The 24,624-nt window shown below is 39.9% G+C and overlaps 1 protein-coding gene across 11 annotated transcripts in view; it reads left to right on the forward strand.

Moving 5' to 3' along the window:
- LOC104596196 (SPX domain-containing membrane protein At4g22990) overlaps positions 1 to 24,409 on the forward strand; it is an 84,813-nt gene extending 60,404 nt beyond the window's left edge. For all 11 annotated transcript variants that reach the window (XM_088895666.1, XM_088895662.1, XM_010257258.3 and 8 more), the window contains 4 exons: positions 16,498 to 16,679; positions 17,618 to 17,808; positions 20,279 to 20,412; positions 24,006 to 24,409. In XM_088895666.1, coding sequence (XP_088751792.1) covers positions 16,498 to 16,679; positions 17,618 to 17,808; positions 20,279 to 20,412; positions 24,006 to 24,244 — 746 coding nt within the window. In that variant the 3' untranslated portion in view covers positions 24,245 to 24,409. The remainder of the gene's footprint in view (positions 1 to 16,497; positions 16,680 to 17,617; positions 17,809 to 20,278; positions 20,413 to 24,005) is intronic.
- Positions 24,410 to 24,624: the final 215 nt, after the last annotated feature.

Consider the following 24,624-nt stretch of genomic DNA (forward strand, 5'->3'; position numbering starts at 1 on the left):
AACCCGGTTCAGCACGTATATTGCAGTCTCTAATGCGTATCCCCAAAAGGATGTAGGTAACTCTAAATGGACGAGAAGTGACCGGATCATATCCAATAAGGTCCTATTCCTCCTCTTTGAAACACCGTTAAGTTGTGGTGTAGCAGGAGGAGCCAACTGCGATACTATCCCGTTGACCTTTAAGTAGTCCTTGAATTCGTCAGAGAGATACTCGCCACCTTGATCTGATCGAAGGGCCTTAATTTCTCTCCCTAATTGTTTCTCGACCTCTTGTCTGAACTCTTTGAACTTTTCAAAGGATTCAGACTTATGTCTCATTAGGTACACGTAACCATACAAAGAATAATCATCGGTAAATGTAATAAAGTACACATGCTGGTTACGGGTCCTAACACTCAGGGGACCACATACATCAGTATGTATAAGGTCAAGCGTGCCTGTACATCTTTCAGACTTACCGTTAAATGGCCTCTTTGTCATCTTACCCTAAAGGCAAGGCTCACAAGTGGGAAGATCTTCTACAGTTAGAAAATCCAAAGGACCATCCTTACCAGTCTTGTGATTCGGTCAATACCGATATGGCCAAGTCGGTAATGCCACAGGCACGTGGGATTAACTGTATCACGTACTCTTTTCTTGGGGATATCAGCCGACGTAGTTTCGGTTATGTTAGTTTCTAGAGAAGGATGTAGAACATAGAGACCGTTCTCCAGTTCCCCGTATGCGATGAATCTGTTGCTTTCTTTTAATAGTAACCATATTACTGAAAAAGACAGAATATCCATCCGCACACAGTTTTGAGACAGAAATCAAATTTCTTCTTAAATTTTGCACAAAAAGACAATTTTTAAGTACAATGGATCATTCTCTAAAAAATAACTCTACGGTTCCTATCGCCGTAGTTGCAACACTTGCAGAAGTCCCCAAGTAGAGTGTCACTTCGCCATCATTCAGCCTCCTTCTTACTTTGAACCCCTACAGTGAGTTACACGCATGAGTTGAAGCCCCGAAGTCAATACACCAGAACGCAGAAGCCACCAATAAATTGGTTTCTATGACACAAGATTCGAAATTACCTTTCTTGGATTCCAGGTACTGAGGACAATTCCTCTTCCATTGGCCGGTCTGTTTGCAGAAGTGACACGCATCCGATGCCCTGTCTTTCTTCTACTTCTTGGGTTTGGCAGCTTTCTTCTGAGGCTTCTTTGCCTTCCTCTTTTTCTTGCCCGATTTGCTAGCTTCAGCAAGAATAGCCATAGGCTCATCCTTCCTAATTAAATCCTCGGCCCTTTACAACATGTTGCTGAGTTCGTGGACGCTAACATTCAGCTTGTTCATATTGTAATTCATTATGAACGGATTGAAGGAAGGAGGCAAAGAGTTAAGGATGGCATCCACTTGCGTGCCAAGATCTAGCCCGGATCCAAGGGCTTCAAGTTCGTTGATATATCCCATCATCCGAAGACAATGGTCGTGAACCTGTTGCCCCTTGGACATTTGAGCGGTCATGAACTGTTTCAAGACCTTCTGCCGAGTAGAACGATTCTACTCTTCATACATTGTCTTCAAACTATCCAATATGTCCTTGGCTAGTTCGATCTGATCGAACTTCCTCTATATTGGATTGTCTAGAGAGGCATTGATATAGCAGCGGGCTAGGGAGTTTTTATCCTCCCAATCTTGGAATTCTCTCCTTCTGGCCTCAGAAGCCCTGTCGCTCGGACGCTCCGGGGCAGAATTTTTAACTACCTTATCCAATTTTTCAGATGTTAGGACCAGCATGAGGTTACGGTACCAATCGGCATACTTCGGGCCCTTAAGCTTGTTGTTGTCAAGAAGCTTTGCAAATTGTCCGTTTGCCATTTTCTGGTAAAACAACAAACATTAGTCCACAACCTAATTTGATTCATGTTCATTACATAGATATGGCTTTTAATCTATGTTCCATTCCCATTTGTTCATCTCTGAGATTTCCCTCCCATCTTAGTGACGGAGACAACTTGTCTCTAGAAATGTGGGAAACCACATAGGGTGCATGGAGCCAACTGTTTCAGCTGCAAAACCCCACCACCTTTCTGTGAATGATCATATCCACTCATTATATGAGTTTTCCCTTTGTCCTCTGTCAGACAAGGTTCAGAGCCGTTTTCAGGTAAACCTTTCTGTCCAGTGAGTGCTCACCCATCATATTCGTGAACGCCAAGGTACTGTGAGAGTTCCCATTTTTTGGTGAAGCCCCTCCCACATCGGTCTATGACACCCCTATCATCTTATGAAACACTCAGACAAGCCCAACAGCAAATGGATAGCCCATTTTCTGGTGCGTTTCCTCATTACTGAATGACCTATCCTCATGCTAATGATGGAAGGCCTTTAGAGAGTTCATCATATGAATCTCCCTATCACATGCACTCATATTTACTAGAGGGAACGAATGATTACGCCCTAGTTTGATTTAGGTCAAACCAAAGTGGCTCCCACTGACTTTCATAAAGTCAGATTTCGGTGGGCCCAAATCGGCTAGGGATCCGCACATATCCTCTTCAGGAAGTGTGGGGCCCACCACTGAGGGAGGTCATCCAATGACCAGTAGGGACACCATGGCAATGATGTGCATTCAGCCATGGTGTGTGCAAGAGCCACTATCGAATCAGCATGGGCCAAGCACTTATGGCCCATGAACGTAGCACATCACACATCCATACATCGCATGCAGGGAAGAATTGATCCAGTCAATTAATATCTGTAAAGCCCATTTTAAAGCCCATAATATTATCCATTAATATTGTCTAGGTATATGGACCGAAATTAGGGTTGATCAATTTGGTCCATATAGCTTTATTTGCGAAGTGGGCTTTTAGCAGTTTTAACAAATTAAAACTGGGCCTTTACAGGTTGGACCGAATTAAATATTCTATTAATTATCAATCCTTAGGCCCATTAGTTGGAGAATTAGGGCTGACATTCAGCCTTGATCGAAACCTAGATTCGGTCCAACTAGTTTGGACCAATTTGGTTCGAATGGCTCTAGGGTTTGATCTTTAATTAAAGATCTAATTCAAGAAATTAATCTAAAATTAAAACTGATAAAAGAAATTCAAGAAACAGTCAGATAGGGCTGTTCGCACAATCCATCCTGCAAAACAGAGGTTAGATCACAGTTTGCAGTTTCATAAACTGCAAGCAGATAGCGATTCTCCCATCTGCGAAATCTCCTTCATTGCGCCGCCATCTTTGATCTAAAATAAAAATAAATAGAAAACCTAATTTCTATTATAATTACATCAGATCGAATGCCTATACATTTAGTCTAAAAAATAAAAAAAATTATTTTACAGACCAAATGTAATAAAATAAACAAGAAACTGCAAAATCGCAGGTTCCCTGCGCCAATCAAGATTTCGATCTCCAAGTGTACGAACAGCCCATAAATCAAGAAAATCATAAATAACAGTTCTAAATAATAATCAGATTTATAAAATTTAATTTCAGATTAATCGCCCATCAACTGGAAACAAATTTTCCAGAAAAACCTTATATCTGCGCAAATCGGGTAGAACGCCTTCTGCCCATTTGCGCAGGTTCAGATTTGATCCAATTCGGTTGAAGACTTGAACCTGGCTTTGATACCACTGAAGGGATGAGATATCTATTGTATGGACGCCCGAATCTTACGGAATAGAATGGGCGAATTTCAAAAATTTCTCTCCATCCTACTGGGAATCGTATTCCCTATTTTAGAAATATCATATTTTTCAAGGATCAATCTTGAACCATAAACCGAACCAGTTCTGGACAAAAGCAGTAGGAGAGGGATTCAACAGTGTTCTTCCAAAAACCTGATCCTTCGTAAGAATTAGCAAGATGGTACGTGAGCACAGCTTCCTATCAGTCCCTTCACAAGGAACTGATGTCAAGATCCAATCTTGACTTCTCCCACTGGACTGGAGATCGAACTGACAGGTGAGGTTGCGGCAAGAAGGCGGCGGCAAGAGAGAATTTTCGTAGATGTGTTGAATTCTCTCTTCTGTGATTTCAGCTCTGAAGACAGGTGATGAACTTGTGTGTCTAAAGGCTGCCGCCCCCTCCCCCTTTTATAACCTTAAAGGGATCAGCTCCTAAATGATCAAACACTGCCCGACAAGAGAGGACCTCTCCCTTGGCTGCAAGGAACAGTGCTGCACTCTCTACTCACATGGATCTTGGGAATTAAAACCTTTTGCAAACGTTTGGAAACCATAATATATATACTTCTATATCTCATATAAAATATATTTTGCAAAACAAATCTCAACGATTGAAGATAAGAACAGGGTGTCAGAGGTCTTTATATCTCCTTTACCAGAGATGGGGGCAAGTGACCCATCGGCCAGGGATATTTTCTCTTTCCCAGAGAGGAGATGGTATGAACAAAAAAGGTTAGATAGGCTGGTCATATGGTCTGATGCACCGGAATCTATAATCCAAGGGAGTTTATGATTACCTGAAACTGAAGCATGATTTGTTGAGGCATATGTACCTGAGTGAGCAAAAGCCGATGAAGATGATGTATTGTTGGAAGAGTGAGTTGAAGAAATCGTAGCTTCTAGGTGATTTAGGAGCCTCCCATACTTCTCAAAATCTAGCTTCATTGCAGCCAATTGCTCAATAGTTGATTTTTCTTCACTTTCCTTACTTCCCCCCTCAGGCATTGTAGTAGCATTAGCAGTCTTGGATTTTCCCACCTGACTGCCCTTCTTAGGGTTATTATTGTTCTTAAACCTATCGAGAAGAAGTTCAGGATGAAGCTTCCAGCAGGTGTCCTTTGTATGCCGTGATTTCTTGCAATATTCACACAACTGCTCTCTTTTCTCAGTAGGGCCCTTTGATTTCATTCCCGCATGTGCAAAATGTTCTGTAGATGGACTCTGCAACTGCACCTGCCACCTACTCTCCACACTACTTATCATAGCATATGCCTGTGAAAGAGTAACCTCATCCCTAGCCAAAATGTTCTATCTGATAATATCAAACTCAGGGTTGAGTCCAGTGAGAAACTCAAACACCCTATTTCTCTCCACTAGCTTTCTATACATTTCAGCATCCTTTTTACTCTCCCATACCACTGTTTCCATAACATCAATTTCCTGCCATAGGGACTTTAGTATGGGGTAGTAAATTGCCACACTCTTCTCCCCCTATCTCAGGTTCTTCACATCACTTTTCAATTTGTATGCTCTGGCTACATTCAATTTCTGTGAATAGGTCTCAGTTACACTGTCCCATATCTCCTTAGCCAAAGACATCCAGAGATAGTGTTGGCTTATTGCATAGAGTTGACTAACAATCCTATAACAGTATAGTTCTCTTGCACCCATCTTTCAAATTCAGGGTCAGTCTCTTCGGGTTTCACCTTGCTGCCTGTGAGATACCTGAGCTTTCCTCTACTACAAACATAGATTTTTATAGACTGTGCCCAAGCAAGATAGTTCGTCCCATCTAGCTTAATTGTGGTAACACCCATCAAAACGGAATCTACTGGAGCAGGTCCAGAAGCTGGCACCTGCTTGAACTCACTTCCATATGTCTCCATAAATCAAACGAAAATCAAAGAACAGAAAATTTTGACTATGTGAACTTACTTGAAGTCAAACCAGAACTTGGGTGCTTGAAAGGCTAGGGTTTTGCTCCATCCAGCAGATGGGCGGGAGAGAGAAGACACTGCCGCACCTACCAGAGTAACCCAAACTCTTCCAAACCTGAACCGCCCTCCTTTAGCAGTCACAAGACACCTTCCAAGCACAGAGCGCCACACCCAAGCTTCACCTTTCTTGGTAACTCGAAAATCTCTAGTCGGCTAGAGTTTCAGGCAGCAGCAAGACAACATCACTTCTTGGCAAAATCTGGCCAGAACTAAACTCTCCAAACCCTTCTACCAACTAGGCAAGTGATTCTCTATACTATAGAGAACCTATCCCTCCATACACTCTCTTGATTTTAGAGTGTATAGGAACAAAGAAAAAGAAGGAAGAGGAACTGAACCCGCTCTGATACCAATATGTGAATCTGTCCTCTAATATCAGGTTTAAAATCAGTGATTAGCAGTACAAATCAGATCTGAATGATAGTGCAAGAGTTGTGTATGTCGAAGAGAAGAGGTAAGAGAAGAAGAAGTCGAATCATCCTTCTTTCTCCTCTAACCCTATTTTTTATTAATCTCTAAAACAAATTGATGATGACAAGTATACCCTTAAGTGGGCGGCCAGCTTGGCAGTTACATAAAGAAAATAAAATAAGAACAAATAACAGGCCCATAAAGTGAGGCCCATCAACATAAAATAAAAGATAAAATAAAGGATATCACATAAGAGGTTGTTAGGGCCCATTCGGCCCAGTCTCTTTACAGTAACACTTGTACCCTTTATGGGCCCTAGAATAGCCAAAAAAGACACACTCCGTAGATCGTGCATCTAGTTTGTCTAGTCTGTGACCAAGATTACGAACAAAGCACACACACCCAAAGATCCGAGTAAGAGGAAAAGGAGACAACGTAGGAATAGAACAAGGGAGACTGACCATCAAGGATGGACATAGGCATTCTGTTAATAAGAAAGCAAGATGTAAGCATAGCATCACTCCAGAAACGTTTGGGTACATTCATATGGTGCAACAGGGATCGAGCGGTTTCTAAGATATGGCGATTTTTCCATTCAGCTACCCCATTTTGTTGGGGGGTGTAAGAGCAAGAGGTTTGATGAATAATACCATGTTGTTCTAAATATTGCTGAAAGGGTGTATAAAAATATTCTCAGCCATTATCTGAATGTAGGAGCTTAATGTGAATACCAAATTGAGTGCGGATTTCAGCATGAAATTTTTGGAAAATAGAAAATAATTCACTTCTTTCTTTCATAAGATAAAGCCATGTCATCTTTGAATAATCGTCAACAAAAATAACAAAGTGCGTGTATCCATTGTGTGACACTACTTTATTTTGACCCCAAATGTCCGAATGGACCAAAGAAAAAGGACTGAAAGAAACCCGGTGATGTTTCCCATACTGACACGACTCACAATCCAAAGTAAAAGGACAACTCAATGCTGGAACAAGTTGCTTAAGTGCTTTAAGAGACAAGTGCCCAAGTCTGCAATGCCACTGGAGAGGGGTGAGAGACGACTGAAGAGCTGTTGAAGAACTACCAACACCACCATCAAGGTAATACAGTCCACCAACTGCATGCCCTCTACCAATTTTTATCCCCGTCTTGAGATCCTGAAATACACAAGATGAAGGGTAAAAGGTGATAGAGCAATTAAGAGACTTGGTCAATTTACTAACAGACATAAGATTAAAAGGAAATTTGGGTACATACAGAACTGAAGACAAAGATAGTGAACCAGTTTAACATCACCAATACCACTTATGGAAGAAGTGGAACAATTAGCAAGAGTGACGGCGTTGGTTGTAGAGGATGAAGAAAGTGAAGAGAACACACCTAGAGTCCTAGTCATGTGATCGGAAGCTCCAGAATCAATGATCCAGTGGGAGGGTTTGGATGCCAAACAAGCCATACCAGAGTGGGCAAGCGTAGCTGTACTCGGCTGAGAATTAGCCTGGATCCATTAACTGCAGCATAACCTTCTTTCCCACTCATTGTGTTTTTCAGGACTTGCAGTCTCAAAGGACGATTGGGAGTGGCCATGGGGCGAACGGAATATACCTGCTAGACACACCAGATCAAGCCTTGGGATCACCTCATGGAGTTGCTTTAGAGTCAGTTGTGTCAGAGTCTGTTAACAAAATTTTGTTATGTCATTTTCGGTTTGGTCATTTGTCTTTTTCTGCTTTAAGTCATCTGTTCCTAGTTATGTTTAAAGGAGTGCCTTTATCTAGTCTTCATTGTGAGTCATGTGAGCTAGCAAAGCATTGTAGACATTCCTATTCAATCAGTAATAAAAGATCTCTTTCTCCTTTCTTTATTGTTCACTCTGATGTGTGGGGGTCATATCACATGCCAACCATGGGGGGCTACAGGTATTTTATCCTTTTTATTGATGATTATTCTCGTTATACTTGGGTTTATCTCATGAAATCCCGGGATGAAGTACAAATCCTTGTGAAAAATTTTCATGAACTCATCCTCACCCAGTTTAATACTCGTATCAAAATATTCCGCTTTGACAATGCTAAGGAGTATTTTGAGAAAACCCTCTCCACCTATCTTGAAACTTTTGGGGTTATTCATCAAAGCTCTTGTTTCTACACTCCACAACAAAACGGGCTGGCGGAAAGAAAGAACAGACATGTGGTTGAAGTTGCCAAATCCCTTTTATTTGCATCCCATGTTCCTGTAAGGTTTAGGGGAGATGCTGTTCATACTGCTACCTACCTAATCAATCGTATGCCCTCCAGGGTCCTTGGCTTTAAAACCCCCTTTAGTCTTCTCTTCCCGGATGAGGATCTCTTTTCTCTCCCTCTCCGTGTATTTGGGAGTACTTGTTATGTGCATATTCATAGTCACCAAAGGCATAAATTTGGACCTAAAGCTCATAAGTGTGTGTTTCTGGGATATGCCTCTACACAAAAGGGTTATTGTTGTTTTGATCCAATTCGTGGCACCCGCTTTGTATCTCGGGATGTCACCTTTGCAGAGTTGACTCCTTTCTTTAGTGTTCCTCCTGAGGGGGAGAAATCTGATGAACCCTTTGCTATGTCTCCAATTGTTCCTCTTCCCATCCCTTGTGAGTCTGATCATGGGGTGTCCACCTCTTCCACTGGACCCACCCTTGATCCTCCTCTTGCTTCTGCTCCTACTCTCCAAAGGTGTTACCAAAGGCGGAGATTCAGACATATGCAGGTTGTTTCCACTCCTTCAGAATAGCATCTGGCCACTCCCACAGTTCCTGAGGAAATAGGTCAGCCCTCTATCGACCCACCTTCGACCGTCCCTGACCTTGACCTTCCTATTTCTCTTCGCAAGGGCAAGTGGAAGTGTATAGCCCATTGCATCTCCAAACATTTATCTTACAGCCTTCTCTCTCCGTCCTACTACTCCATTCTTGCTTCTATCTCTTCACATGTGATACCCAGGTCTGTACCGGAAGCATTGTCTCAACCTGAATGGAGGGATGCTATGATGACTGAACTTGAAGCATTACATAAGAACCATACCTAGGATGTTGTGGACTTGCCGGAAGGGAAGGAACCAGTGGGGTGTAAATGGGTGTTTACCATTAAATATCACTCTGATGGCTCGGTTGAGAGGTATAAGGCTAGACTGGTTGCCAAGGGTTACACCCAAATGTATGGCATTGACTATCTTGAGACCTTTGCTCCTGTAGCTAAGATGACTTCAGTTAAGGTCTTGCTTTCTCTAGCAGCTACCTTTGACTGGCCCCTACACCAGTTTGATGTTAAAAATGCTTTCTTGAATGGAGATCTGCATGAAGAGGTCTATATGTCTCTACCTCCAGGAGTGTATGGGAAAGAAATGAAAGGCAAGGTGTGTAAACTACACAAATCCCTTTATGGTCTCAAACAATCTCCTCAGGCTTGGTTTGAGAGATTTCGGGCTGCTCTTGTCTCCTTTGGCTACATTCAAACACAATTTGATCATACACTGTTCTTGAAGAGAAATGACTCTTTGGTGACCTTCTTGATTGTTTATGTTGATGATATTGTGGTCACGGGTAATGACATTAAAGAGGCTAGTAAACTAAAAGCATTTCTCCACTCTGAATTTGAAATTAAAGATTTGGGAGATCTTCGGTATTTCTTGGGCATTGAAGTTGCTCGATCTAAGGATGGTATATTCATATCTCAGCGCAAATATGTCCTTGATCTTCTTGCTGACACTGGTAAACTTGGAGCTAAACCCATCTCCACTCCCATTGATCCTAATCATAAGCTTTCTGCCATAGATGGTGCACCTTTGTCTGATAAGGGAGTGTTTCAGAGACTACTTGGGAAGTTGTTATACCTTTGCATGACTCGGCCAGATATTTCCTATGCAGTAAGTGTTCTCAGTCAGTTTATGCATTCTCCCAGAGATACTCATCTAGCTGCTGTAGAAAGGGTTCTGTGCTACTTGAAAGGTACTCCAAGGAAAGGTATTCTATTTGCTAAGCATGGTCACATGAAGCTGGAAGCCTTTACTGATGCAGATTGAGCAAGATGTATTGATGACAGAAGGTCCACCTTTGGTTATTGTGCTCTGGTTGCTGGGAATATTGTGTCTTGGAGGAGTAAGAAACAATCAGTAGTTGCTAGATCCTCAGCTGAAGCAAAATACAGGGCAATGGCTCATGGTGTGTTAGAATTACTATGGCTACGATCCCTTCTAGAGGAATTGGGGGTGGACTACGAGCAACCAATGATGCTCTATTGTGACAACCAAACTACTATCAACATTGCACATAATCTGGTTCAGCATGACAGAACTAAGCACATTGAGGTTGATAGGCATTTCATAAGGGAAAGAGTCTCTTCAGGAGAAATCTGTTTACCATTTATCACATCAGAAGAGCAACTGGCTGATATCTTGACCAAGGGAGTTCCCAGGGGGAAATTGACACACTATATAAGCAAGCTGGGCATGATTGACATCTATGCTCAGCTTGAGGGGGAGTGTAAAGAGACTAAGCCGAATGGGCCCTAACAGCCTCTTATGTGATATCTTTTATTTTATCTTTTATTTTATGTTGATGGGCCTCACTTAATGGGCCTGTTATTTGTTCTTATTTTATTTTCTTTATGTAACTGCCAAGTTGGCTGCCCACTTAAGGGTATACTTGTCATCATCAATTTGTTTTAGAGATTAATAGAAAATAGGGTTAGAGGAGAAAGAAGGATGATTCGACTTCTTCTTCTCTTACCTGTTCTCTTCGACATACACAGCTCTTGCACTATCATTCAGATCTGATTTGTACTGTTAATCACTGATTTTAAACCTGATATTAGAGGACTGATTCACATCTGTTACAATCCCAGTTCTCGACATTGTTTTATGTGTCTCGATGTTACCTTCTTTGAGTCGGTTCCATTCTTTTCTAGATCAGATGTCTCTTCCCCTTCTTCTTTCCTTCCGCTTCCCATTCCTGTCACGGACCCCATTCCTCTTGTTCCAACTGCACCTAAGTCTTCACCTCCCACTTCCTTCTGCATGGCCACCTATCCATCAAGTGTATACGCATCGACATGCACCGGCCCCTCCAGCTTCTTCACTGTCGACGGATCCAAAAGTGACTTCCGTAGCACCATCACCCCCCATTTTTGACCTTGACCTTCCCATTGCCTTACAGAAAGGTAAACGTAGTTGTACCCTTCATCCTATCTCCAATTATGTTTATGTTTCTCACCTATCTCCTTCCCATCGACAATTTGTTTCGTTGTTATCTTTTGTTTTTGTTCCTAAGGATGTCCAGGAAGCCCTATCTCTCCGGGTTGGTGTCAAGCGATGGAAGAAGGACTCTCCACTCTAGCTCATAATCATATGTGGGATCTCACCACTCTTCCCCCGGGTAAGCATACTGTAGGATGTAAGTAGGTATATAAGGTCAATTATTTGCCTGATGGTAGTGTTGAAAGATTGAAAGCTTGGCTGGTTGCTAAGGGTTATTCACAGTTATATGGTATTGATTACACAGAGACTTCTCCTATTGCCAAGATTGGTTTTGTTTGTGTTTTGATCTCTCTAGCTATTATACATGATTGGCCCTTGTTTCAGCTTGATATTAAGAACGCCATTTTGCATGGTGATCTTGAAGCGGTGTATATGGAGCAAGCACCCAGGTTTGTTGCTCAAGGGGAGGATGGTAAGGTGTGTAGGTTCAAGAAAGCTATATGGACTTAAACAGTCCCCTCGTGCTTGGTTTGGTAGATTCAGTGAAGTCATAAAGAAGTTTGGCATGAAATAGTGTCAGGTTGACCATTCAGTATTCAACTATGACTCTGATGCGGGGAAGATTTTGTTAGTGGTTTATGTTGATGATATTGTTATTACTGGTAGTGACAGGCCCGGGATTGATAGGTTGAAAACATTTTTGCATGACCATTTTCAAACAAAAGACCTTGGCAAATTAAAATACTTCTTAGCTTATCAGTCTTATCTTATCAAGATAGAGTTGGAGGTCTCCCTATTCAGCAAGGAGTCTCCCTAAGAGCAGGACTCTTGTAATCTCCTATTTAAGGAGCCACTATTATTGAATAAAGGCATCCAAAATTTCAGTCAAAGAGAAGAGTAAAGGAGAGTTAGGGTGATCTCTTGGAAAAATCACCCCTTAGGTCGCCACGATAGGGTTAGCACGCAAAGGGAGGGGCAAGGGGAAACTAGAGGTTTTCCCCGTGGACCGACCTGTGACGAGATCCTACGCCCGGGCCCATAACATTTTGGTATCAGAGCAAGGCGTCATGGGTGATCTAGAGCAGCTATCGTCCAGGGTCCACGAACTTGAGCACCGGCTCATGGAGACCAGCTCGGAAGTACGGGGAATCAAGGACGAAGTCAGGGAGCTATAGCGCCTGATGGAGTTATTCCTTTCTAGCAAAGAAAGGAACACAGAAGGGGTGACAGCCACTAGCGGCTGCCGACCAGATCTGCTAGAGTCTTTCGGCGAACGGCAGTTCGGCAACCAGGGGGCCGCAGTCATCCCCAAGTACAACAGGTTAGAATTCCCGTCGTACAACGACAACGGAGATCCCTTGGGCTAGTTGTACCGGTGCGAGCAGTTTTTTCAAAATCAATGGACAGATGACCAGGATAAGGTAAGTCTAGCCACCTTTCACTTAACAGAGGAAGCACAACTCTGGTTCTATCGATTAGAATAGGAAGAACCTGGGCTCAGTTGGACCCAATTCAAGTCCTACTGCCTTCTTAGATTTGGGCCCCCACTGACAAGCAACCCCTTAGGCGAGCTGATTAACCTTAAACAAACCGGCACGGTGGCAGAATACCAGTGCCAATTCCAGACCCTCCTCGCAAGGGCATTTTCAGTGCGACCGGACCAGCAGGTAGACATGTTCACCGCTGGGTTAGCAGAACCCCTGCGGGTGGACATGGAAATGCTGAATCCCCCCAACCTGGTTACAGCCATGAATATAGCTCGCGCCTTCGAACGCAAACTACAACTCAGCCGCGGAACCTTCAGTATGGGGCGACCTCCATCAGCATGGGCATCCCCGGAACCACTCAGAATGGCTCCATATTCAGCAGCCAACCAAGAATGGAAGCCACAGACGAGCAACAATTCCAGATCAGCATCCAGTGTGGGGAGCAGCATCGTTATACCCCCTATTAAGCACTTGTCCAGGGTTGAGATGGCGGAACGCAGGGCGAGGGGACAATGTTTTAATTGCGATGAACTCTACTCAGCAGGGCACAAGTGCAAGAGACTTTTCTGCCTCCTGGTGAAACAAGAGGAAGATGAGGATGAACCCTCTTCATTGGAACCCGATCCAGGAGGGCAAAGTCATTCCACCTATCCGGGATTCCTTTGATAGTGTTTCCTGACACCCATCCTGAATTCGAGCTTGAGGACAAGCTCGTAGTCCATCCAAGAGGGGAGTAATGATGTGGATGCGTATTGGGAGCAGCAGCAGCAATGATCCGGTGTTCTCATCCTATCCAATTTGGCAGCAACAGTCTTATCCATTCAGCAGATTAGATTAAACTATCTTGTTATTCTTATCTTATTAAGTTAGTAGATTAGATTATCTTATCGTATTAGATTAGGATTAAGAGAGACTTATCTTATTAGATTAGGATTAAGAGAGATTATCTTATCTTATTAGATTAGGATTAAGAGAGATTTATCTTATCTTATCAGTCTTATCTTATCAAGATAGAGTTGGAGGTCTCCCTATTCAGCAAGGAGTCTCCCTAAGAGCAGGACTCTTGTAATCTCCTATTTAAGGAGCCACTATTATTGAATAAAGGCATCCAAAATTTCAGTCAAAGAGAAGAGTAAAGGAGAGTTAGGGTGATCTCTTGGACAAATCACCCCTTAGGTCGCCACGATAGGGTCAGCACGCAAAGGGAGGGGCAAGGGGAACTACGCCCGGGCCCATAACACAGAGGCACTTGAATCTATAACCTAACAAGGTCCATTGTTACTTGGGGCTAAAACATGATATGCTGAAGCCCTTATACCTGAATGAGCAAATGTTGAAGTAGGAGTAGCAGGTGTAACCGATGGCTGAGATGAGGGTGTTGAAGTGCCAACTTCACTTTCCAATTAAGTCAGAGTGGCTCGGACAACAGCTAAAGTGTCTAGGGATGTGGTTCTTGTGCTAGATGAGGATGCACCATCAGTAGTGATAGCCACATTGGTATTCCCCTTTTTGTTTCTAAGCTTTGCTAGAATTAGGTGTGAATATAACTTCCAACAAGTCTCGTTGGTATGCTTCGGCTGCTTGCAATGGTCATAAACTAACTCCCTCTTATCTTCCTTCCTTATGTCCCTTTCCTTGTCACCCCCAAACTTTGGTTTCACTATTGCTAGAGCTGATTCCAATAGGCTAAAACTACAACATAACCTTTCTCTTACTTTCTCCTACTTTCTTCACACTCTCTTTGGTGAGAAGTTGTTGTCACACAATATCATACTCTGAATTCAGATCAGCTAAGAATTCAAAAACCCTATTGGTCTCAACCTGTTTTCTATAGGTTTTGGCATCCTTCTGATTTTCCCACTTAATGGTTTCTAGGTGATTAATTTCATGCCATAAAGATTTCAAGGTAGAGAAATAAATTGAGACTAATTTCTCTCTTTGCTTAAGATTATTTACTTCACATTTCAGTTCATAGGCCCTAGCAACATTAAGTGGCTGAGAGTAAGTTTCCTTCATGACTTCCAAATCTCCTTAGTAGTTTTTTCCCACACGTAATTTCGGCTAATGTGAGCCTGCATGGAGTTACACAGCCAAGTCATGACTAAATAGTTCTACTGAACCCATTTGGCATATGATGGGTCTTCCTTGGTTGGTTTCTTTACATCCCCATTCACATAGCCCAGTTTCCCTCTGCCCCCAATAGCCACCATAGCTGGTTGAGCCCATTCCAAGTAATTAAAACCATCAAATTTGACAGTGGTGATCTGAAAAGTGTTTTCAGTCATGTTTCCAGCCCCTAAAACACTTTCCCCTTGAATCTTTAACTCAGTTCCTACCATTTCTATAAGAGGTTTATCAGAAGAAAACGGTTCTTTGCAAGAAACCTCCCAAAAAAAAAAAAACCTTTTATGCTGGAACAGATCTGGTAATCAACCAGAAGTTGTTGTGCTCCCCCAGAAAAAAAAATTACAGTCGATTTAGAATGCTGAAACTGGTCTAGAATTCACCCAGAAAACTGTTGACAGTCAGAAAACTGAGACCGAGAACAGAAAACTAATCGTAGGGTTAAGAAAAACCCTAGAAAAAAACTCTGAGAAATCAAAAACTCTCAGCTGCTCCTTCCAGATAGGTCTGATCTATCTCTGATTGGTGTCATTCTCAAGGGAAAAGGAAAACTTACCTAGAAAAGGCTGATTGCCACTTCCAATCCCAAACTGAACCCTAATCTTGAACTTTCTTGTTCTCTGATTCTCCCTGTTTTCCAGACATTCTCCAAGACTCTACAAGCCCTTGGACGTCTGCTGAACCCTTCCAGTAACCTCCAAGAATCAGTAGATGGACCAATCTTTCTATAGTTCCAGCCCTTGGAAGTTCTCATGCAGTCAGCTGGATCAGACACACATGAGAAACCCTAGGTTGGCTTTGATACCAAGTTGTCTGATGAGGACTGTAATCAGTCCAATTTCTGATGTAAATTCAGTAAGAATGATAACAGAAAACAGAAGGAGAAGATAAGAGAATAGAAAGAAGAGAGAAACAGAGGAGAGAGATGAGAGAAAGAGTGTGGGTCAGCTAGGAGTGCCACTCCACTCAGTTATTTATATTAGCAACATAAATAGCATGGCAATTACACTAATGCCCCTACTGCTTACATAAACAAACAGGCTTAAATAACTAACATCACGAACAGCAACCTAACAGAAAATATAAAAACATAAAGCAAGCATGCAGCTTATCTATATAAATCCAAGTTTTGTTGGATCTGAATCAGACATTTTGATCAGGTTATTAAGCAGGTTAGATCTGATTCAATGCTGAATGACTTAAATCCTGCTTATCTATATCCCTATGTTTTATTGTTCAACTGGATCCATTGCTATGGGCTGGATAGCTTAATTGTTACCAGGTCTATACATGTCTGACAAGGGCTGAGCATCGATATAAGTATTTTTAGTCTCTGACTAGGATTGAGTGTATTGAAAGCCTGTTTTGAAAACCCAGACATAGGTAAATATGCCCACTCCGTAGGTCCTGTCCTAGAAAAGGTGTCTACTGAAATTCTGCATCTTTGCTATTTCTTTCACCAATTTTTATGCTATTTTGGAAATCTAAATACATTAATAAATATTAATGATAATGATATTTAATAGGAAATACTTACAAGACAAAATTCATGTTTCTAATGGCAGAAGCAGTTGAAAGCAAACTGGAAAATGGCCTTACAAAACCTTTGCTTTTAAGTTCAGAAGAGAAGGAAAGAGATGAAGATGATGACCAAGAAGTTGATGGTAGTGAAGAAGCTCCTGAAGAATCACATAGACCTGCCACTTCAATTGCGTCTGCATATCATTTACTTACACCATCTGTTAAGGTTTAAAGTTCATTTCATTTCTTGTGTGTACTCATAGTGTTCAGTGTTTCACTTTTTCAGTATGTGTGTAATACACACTATAGTTGTACTATCCTGAACTTGGTAATCTCTATTTGAATGCATATGAAGTCAGCATGGTAGAATTCTTCTATTATTCACTCTTATCTAAATTACATATGCAATCTTGATCAATTCCATGAACCATGTCTGACATGGGTATGCTAAGAATGTACTGTATCCAGGTATTATTGATGGTCAAATGGCTAGTACTTGCTAGCTCATTGGTTTGTAAGAAAGCCATTGGTGAGGATTAGTCCACACCCCTTTCTTAAAGAAGCAGTCGAGCATAACTTAGATGAATATTTCTTGAAAATTAGGGATCGTCAGATGTAGTTCTGTAGGAGGTGCATATAAAGACTGGGGAGGTGACACTACCATGTACTCTGGTCAGATTAGATATGAAGGTTCTAGTTGGATTAGGATTGTCTACATTTGTTATAGCTCTAGAGTCATTCCCCTTGGTCTTTGAGATTATGAAGATTGAAGGGGAATGCCCAAAACTCCACATGGCTGATTTCTGATAGTAGGGTTGGGAGAACTGTCTTAGATTGAGGATCATCTATCCTGAATAAATTCTTTTATCAAGGGTTCTCTCTTGTATTTATGATTTTGTAGTTGTTTTCTGGTTGTTCATTTTAGGTCAGGGTCCTTATAGTGCACCCCTCTTTTGTATTTTTTGAATCTGTTGTTTCTAATAACTTTCATTGTTATGATCAAACAATTAATTGTATTTATGCCTACCTTGTTGTTTTCTAGTTGTTCATTTTGGGTTAGGAGTCCTTATAGTATTGCCTTTATTTGTACTTTTCTACCTGTTATTTCTTATAAGTTTTATTGTTATTGATCAAACAACTAATTTATATCTTTCCTTTCTTCAGGTCCAGCTATTGATATATTTCATGCTCAAATATGCAATGGAGATTTTACTTTCCGAATCTAGTGTCATTACAACATACTATTTTGGTTGGACAACCAGTTCAGTGGCAATTTTTCTGGCATGTCTTGGATTAACAGTTCTTCCAGTAAATATTGTTGTTGGCAGCTACATCAGCAACATGTTTGAAGACAGGTAAAATTTTAAATAGGGCATGGTTTTAATGTATTACTGACTAATGTTGTCTTTGTGGGTAATGATTTGTGGTTAGCAGTCAAGAACAGCAACATTGATATATCTATCCTTAGATTTACTGGCTTTACCATCTTAAAATATTTCAGCAACAGAATGAAGAAATTATTGTGTAATTGTTTATGCCACATTTTCCGATGTGTATATCAATATTTTGGGAAGCATTCCTTGATGTGAGAAATTTTACCCAAAAGATCTGTTACTATAGGACCCAAAATGTCCCTAGACTACCTCTTTTTATAGAACCTGTGAACATTTTATTAACTTTGATGAAGACAACATAATTTCAGTTAAGTTGCTTGAGATCAAACTCTCATATCTACAAGGTTTCAAAATATTTGAGCCTTTGTAATTATTTTCTTGAATTTATAATTATTTATTTATATATTTACAATGGCCCCACCTTCAATGCATGTATATCGATGATTTGATGCAAACATGTATTTTGGAGTTAAAACTAGGGGCTTAAAGAGTACAATGCTAGAAAAAGTGGGGCCAAGCCTGTATTTTCTTGATTTTCTTAAGCTCAGTATTTTGGCCTTTATAAAAATATACCCGGAACATCTAATACTGCATTACGTTGGTTCAGAAATTTTTCTCAGATAATATTCTTTTAACTTTTAATAGGTGCTTTTGGAACTGTATTGATAAAGGGGGCATACCCCTAATCATTAGTCAAACAATACGTGTTTTAAAAGACAAAATTACCCCTGTATTAATGTTCTGTTACTGTATTAATGTTCTTAAGCTCAGTATTTTAACTTTTAATGTTCTGTTACTGTATACAGCCTTATCGGGCATATTGCATTATTGGGGTCCTGATACACCTGTTTACAGGTGTTTCGGGAACCCCCTTTTGTAATAAAAACATACGCTTAAATATACCCCCAAAAACCAGGTTTTGAAAAAAAAACTAAGAAAATATAAACGCACATGGTGCAAAGTACCGATACACGGGCGTATCGATACTTTGAACCACAGGGATATCTTTTATCCAATAGAGGTGTGTGGTTTAACGTGAGAAAACAGGTTTAGTATGAGAGCTGTCACTGCGCAAAAGAAAATTGCCAAAAGGTTGGCCCATATCTAGTTGACCCATCCCAAGACCTTGGATGATCAGAACTTTCATTGGATAATGAGCCTAGATGCGTGTAGTTTAAAAACATGTGGTGTACCCAAATCAGTAGCCTCCAAAGGAAGTTGGTTTAGAACTGTTTGCAAAAAGAAAGGAAAAGAAGAGAGAAACATGTAGCTATTGGGTGAGGTCCTTGAATAGGTTTTTATTCTATAACATGCCCCCTCATGTGAAGGCCTATTGGGCTTGATGTCTGGACAAACATAGGCCCACCCATACCTTGTGCTGAAATTTAATTAATCATAATAGAGCCGACAAGGATCAAACACTAAACCACTTAGTCAAACAGGCTCTGATGCCATCTCAAGGAACTGTTCCACCCAAAAGCTTAAACTGTTAGGTGAGGTCCCTGAATAGGTTTCTATTCTCTAATAGTATGAATAAAAGTGCATTATGGCTGAATGAGTCATTTTAACAATACTTGATGTTTTACACACAAGTTCTATGTTTTCTTAATAATTTTCTTAATATTGCCTCCATCTGGAATATTTTATGCCATTTGAAAATTGTTATTCAAAATAAACAAAAAAGTGCTCCATTTACAAAGGACTTAAAAATTTCACATAATTGAAGTAAAAAAAAAGGATATACTGAATTGACACTTGTTATTAACCACAGAGCTCATCCATAGGCCTGGTTGTTTGCATTTTTAGTAGAAGATCAGCAATGTTCAATTGAACTCATAAGAGAAGGAACATTGATTCACTGAAGAAGTTAGAATGCTCCAAGTTGTAGCTCATTTGCTTGGTCCGGGCCTGGCCTGCCCTGTGTGTGAGCTTGATGTGGGTCTGGGCTGGGCTGGTCCAGGCCTGGAAGAAAATCATCAGACCCAACCTAGAAATTTCCTGGCCGGGCTTGAGTGAGCAATGCAGGCCCAGGCAGAAATGATTAAAATCCTACTAAGGTAGAGGGGATCTTAAGTTTGCTAAGCAGAACAAATGCAGAAATGTTACCAATACAATGTCATTGTCCCAATGATCAATGTGTTAAAATAATGAACATAGTATAATGAGAATTATACTTCTAGGTGTTCTTGTAAGTAATCGGTTGGCATTAAACATCTGTACTTACAAATCTATACTTTTTTTACTGCATGGCCATGAAAGTATTACTGAAGACATATTTCTTCTTTTGGTTGGATATGATCCATGAGTTCTTCTTTTATGGTCAAAGTCCAATTTATGATCTATGTACTGACATGCATGCTATACCTCAGGTCTGGGAGTTACTTCTGCCATAACTAGCTGATCATTCTTTTTTCCTTTATATTAATTGCAGGCAAATTTTGCTCGCATCTGAAGTGATGGTGTGCATAGGAATACTGCTGAGCTTCCACATAATAAGCCCATATTCTGTGCCCCAATACGTCTTCTCAGCCCTTGTCACATTCGTAGCTGCTGAAGTTCTTGAAGGTATAGCCATGACAGCTTTATTCAAATAAAATTTTAATATACTTGCTCCATCATGAATTCTATAATTGTCTTGCTAAGCAAAACATTTTATTTATATTTCTTGATCTATATATTAGGTCTGTTCAAATAATACATATTTCTTAGCTTTTTGCACCCCTCCAACGTAGTGCTTATTTGCTTAATCAGTTTATAGTAATCATTTTCATCCTCTTTTAAGCTAGGGTGCCATATCCTATATGTTTTCCCCATAAATTTTTGTTCTCTACTGCATAAAATTATTTTTAGATGGATTCTTTGTTATTCTTGTGAAGTTCTGTTTAGCTGTTCCATTTGTATTAATTAATTATGGAGCCTAGTTTTCTTGCTAAGCAATAATTGTATCATACTATATTTTTATTAAAAGTAGTGATGTTGTTTGTCACTCCATCTTCTTTAGGAGCTTTTATAAACTACTCTTGTTAAATATTTTAGAACTCTATCCAAATTGTCCATTATAAGTTTGACCATTCATAAAAATATTTTCTCAGTATTTTGACCAGGCATTTGATATGCTAGGGGTTTTCCCCGTAACTCTGTCTCTTCAGTATGTCAGTGGTGGAAACCATTAGATGGATGAACCCTATGGAGGACTGAAGTTGTAACAGAAGGTTTAGTGGTATTTATGCACAAAACTAACAGAGGGAATAGAGAACGGAATTGTGAAGGAGATGTGTAATGTTTCTACCATAATCCTAAACCTTGGATTGGAGTATCACCAACCCAAGGGATGGGAATGATGGAGTTTCATCACTACAAGAGGTAAATAAGTGGGAGGTTAAGTTACAAAAAGTTTATTAAAAGAGGGCCATTACTCGATGTTGGTGGTTCATGTTGTATGGAGTGTTGGGGTAGACTGATAACCTCGGGCATTTTTAGCTTGAGGTGGCCACTCTCAGACTCAGAGACCAGAATTTTCATTATTGTTAGCTTGACATTTTCCCATTGCACCAAACAGTGGCCCTTAATTTTGAAGGAAAGTGTTTGTAGGGAAAACTAGTATTTCATCAGGAAAAGAAGCTAATTTTCAAGGTAACCCAATAAAAGAAGATTCCTAAAGAAAAGAAAAATTCAAGTATCTAAAGAATTTAAGAGGTCAGTTCTAGCTGTCTAGTGTCAACAAGTTGCTATAAAGATGGGACATCTGTGATTAACCTCATTAAGAACCTTACATAGAACCTCTTGGACTTGGGTTTGTAGGCAACATGGAATTCTTTGGCTTGTACAACTTGAGGTCCAAAGAACAAAAACATGAAATTCTTTACTTCCCAAAGAATAATTTCTGCCACTCTTTCTATCTCAAACCCTATTTTCTTGGGTTTACAATTTTTGTGGCTTAAAACAGCAGCAAATTGATCTGAAAAAGTTGATTCAATTCTGCCCAACATTTAGGCAAAACCGAATCCACACAGTGAGGTTTGACATGCTGTAATAATCGATTTTACTAGTTTGTGATCTGATATTCTAAAGCACATTCAACCACAAGAAAACACATAAATAACGAACCATCATGTCATATAGCCATGCACGAACCATCATGTTCACTACATTTGGTTTATTTTCCTGAATAAGTTTATCTTTATATCCAAGATTGAAAGAATTTTGAGGGATGCTTATCGTACCTTCTTGCGTAGGATTAGAGATCTATTCTTTACTATTGCTTTTACACATGCTCATGTTAGTCAAGGATTTTGTATATTTTCGTATGGGTGGTTTGGTAGTTACACCACCCTACGTGGGTGTCTAAATCAAAGGTGCCAGTACATCTCTGATTCAACTTACAAGAGTAGGATTAGAATTTAGAATTTTTTTTCGAAAACAAATGAGATGAAAATTCACACCCTACCCAAAGGATGTCAGTTTGCAACTCAACCTGGTTTCTAGGCTGCAATATTGGGCTGGGTTTGTTGCAGAAACGATGTCTTTGGCTTTTCTTTTTTTTTTAACTCTTAGACTCAAACGGTCAAGTCCATGTTATCACACTTGACAGCCATGAGATTTTACCATTACATCAAGCAATGTGCTATATATATATATATATATATATATATAATACATTATTTTTGTATGCTTATGTATGCTACGTGTAGTCTGCAACAATTCGTATGAATGCATATTATCTACATAAGTAGCAAAATTGGGGGTGGGGGATGGGCCTGGGTCCAGACTGTCAAAAATTGCCAACTCCAGCTACATCCTACGGGGGAGGGGAAAACTAGGGCCGTAATCAGGTTGGACCTATGGGTGCTCATATAAAACTAAAAAACCAAACCTGTCAAACTGATCGGTTTGATATTTTTAAAAAACTGAAGGACCGTGTATGTGTGACATATTATCCATATATTATATATCATTTATTATTTGTAATATAATATTATATATAATATATGTTATAAATATAAAAAACCGAATAATCAAACCAGTTAAAAACTGATACTGGTGGTACTGGTTCAGTTTTGGTTTAGAGAAATATAAAAACTGATAGGACTGGTTTGGTTTTAGAAAAATGCCCATGGTTCAGTTAGTGAGCACCCCTAGTCGGACTTGGATCTTTCAGCAAAATCCAAATCCAATCCACCAGTTAATAAAATCTGAAATCTGAATCTAATCCAAAATCTGACCAGATGTGAGGATCTCGGATTGGATTTGGGACCTATCAAGCTTAGATCAGATTCGGATTTAATTAATTTAACTCCGTTTTATATTTTTTAAAGATAAAGGAAAATTAAAAAGTTATTTACATTTTAACACAAACACACAGATATATATATATATGAAATATTGAAATATTGAATTTGTTATAAATAAATTCATATATCTATATATAATATATAAAATTATATGTTTTTATATTTATATATTATTATATAAATTTATATAATAAATCAATGTATATTATGAAATAATTGGACTCGGATTTTAATCAAACTGAGTGGAGTTTAATCAATTGTAAAATTCAAATCCAATCTAATTATGTAAAAGAATTATCCAAATTCAAGATAATCTAATTGGATGTTAAATTGGGTTCTGAATTTTCGGAGTCCATTGACCTAGAGAATAAATAAATAAATAAACAGCTAGCGTTGACAGTTGACACAAACATATGAAAAATGCGACTAGTACATCAACAAGGATTCCTCTGAAACAAGGAAATTAAACATCGGAGAAGGAAATTAAACATTCAAAAGGTTAAAAACTCATATTTTATGCGCTCATATCCGCTGTGAATTAGTATCAATTTCGAGTTGGCACTTATCCCAAATGTACTTTGAACCTACAAATTTTGACCCTGGGCTAAATCCTCATTCTCCCATTAATTGGACAATGAAACACAGAGAGGTAAGATACAAGAGCAAGCATGAAATGATACTCTGATATGAGATAATGATTGCTTGGTTCAGGATCGACATTCCCCAAGCATGAAAATGTGACTCTGGGCTGAACCGTCATTCTCCCAAACGTTAATTGTTAATGCTGATTTAACTTGTCAATGGCATTGATGTTGTCTAGTCCAGGCATTCTTTTAACATCCAATGTCATCTGCTTCACTGATACAGGTGTCAACCTATCGCTCCTATCTCGGGTTATGTCATCCAGGCTTGCTCGTGGGACCTACAATGGCGGACTACTTTCGACAGAAGCTGGTACATTAGCTCGGGTGGTCGCAGATGGCACTATTACGCTGGCCGGGTATTTGGGTGAAAGCAAGCTCTTGAATGTTACCTTACTTCCTTCCCTCTTCATCTGCATATGTTCCATCATTGCCACCTGCTTTACCTACAACTCCCTCTTCTGATTTATTTTCCTTGTATGAAAGTTTCAAGCATCTGTTGTTTTCTCCGAAGGGTTTTTCTTAGTCTTTTTTTTTTTTGTTTCATGTCAATGTTGTACAGGAAGTTAGATTATTTGTTGGTTTAATAAAGTCTGCTTTCAGTCTTGCTTATGGAGGGTTTCATTGACTGCAAGTTCTATTCTCATTTTTATAATTTAACTTTTGTATGTTTGGGAATCCACAGCAAGAGAGGTTGCTTAAGCACAATGGATAGACGTGCAGCTCCAATCTCCTTGTCATCTAGTTTATTTTGAAATTGCATGCCACCTTAGGATCCGGGCATCTACCACTTTGGACTGCAGATTTGTCTTTGACATGTTTTTTAGCTTAGTTAATGATGGTGT

Source organism: Nelumbo nucifera, chromosome 1, assembly GCF_055504915.1.
Source record: "Nelumbo nucifera cultivar China Antique chromosome 1, China Antique-T2T, whole genome shotgun sequence".
In the NCBI taxonomy this organism is placed as follows: Eukaryota; Viridiplantae; Streptophyta; class Magnoliopsida; order Proteales; family Nelumbonaceae; genus Nelumbo; species Nelumbo nucifera.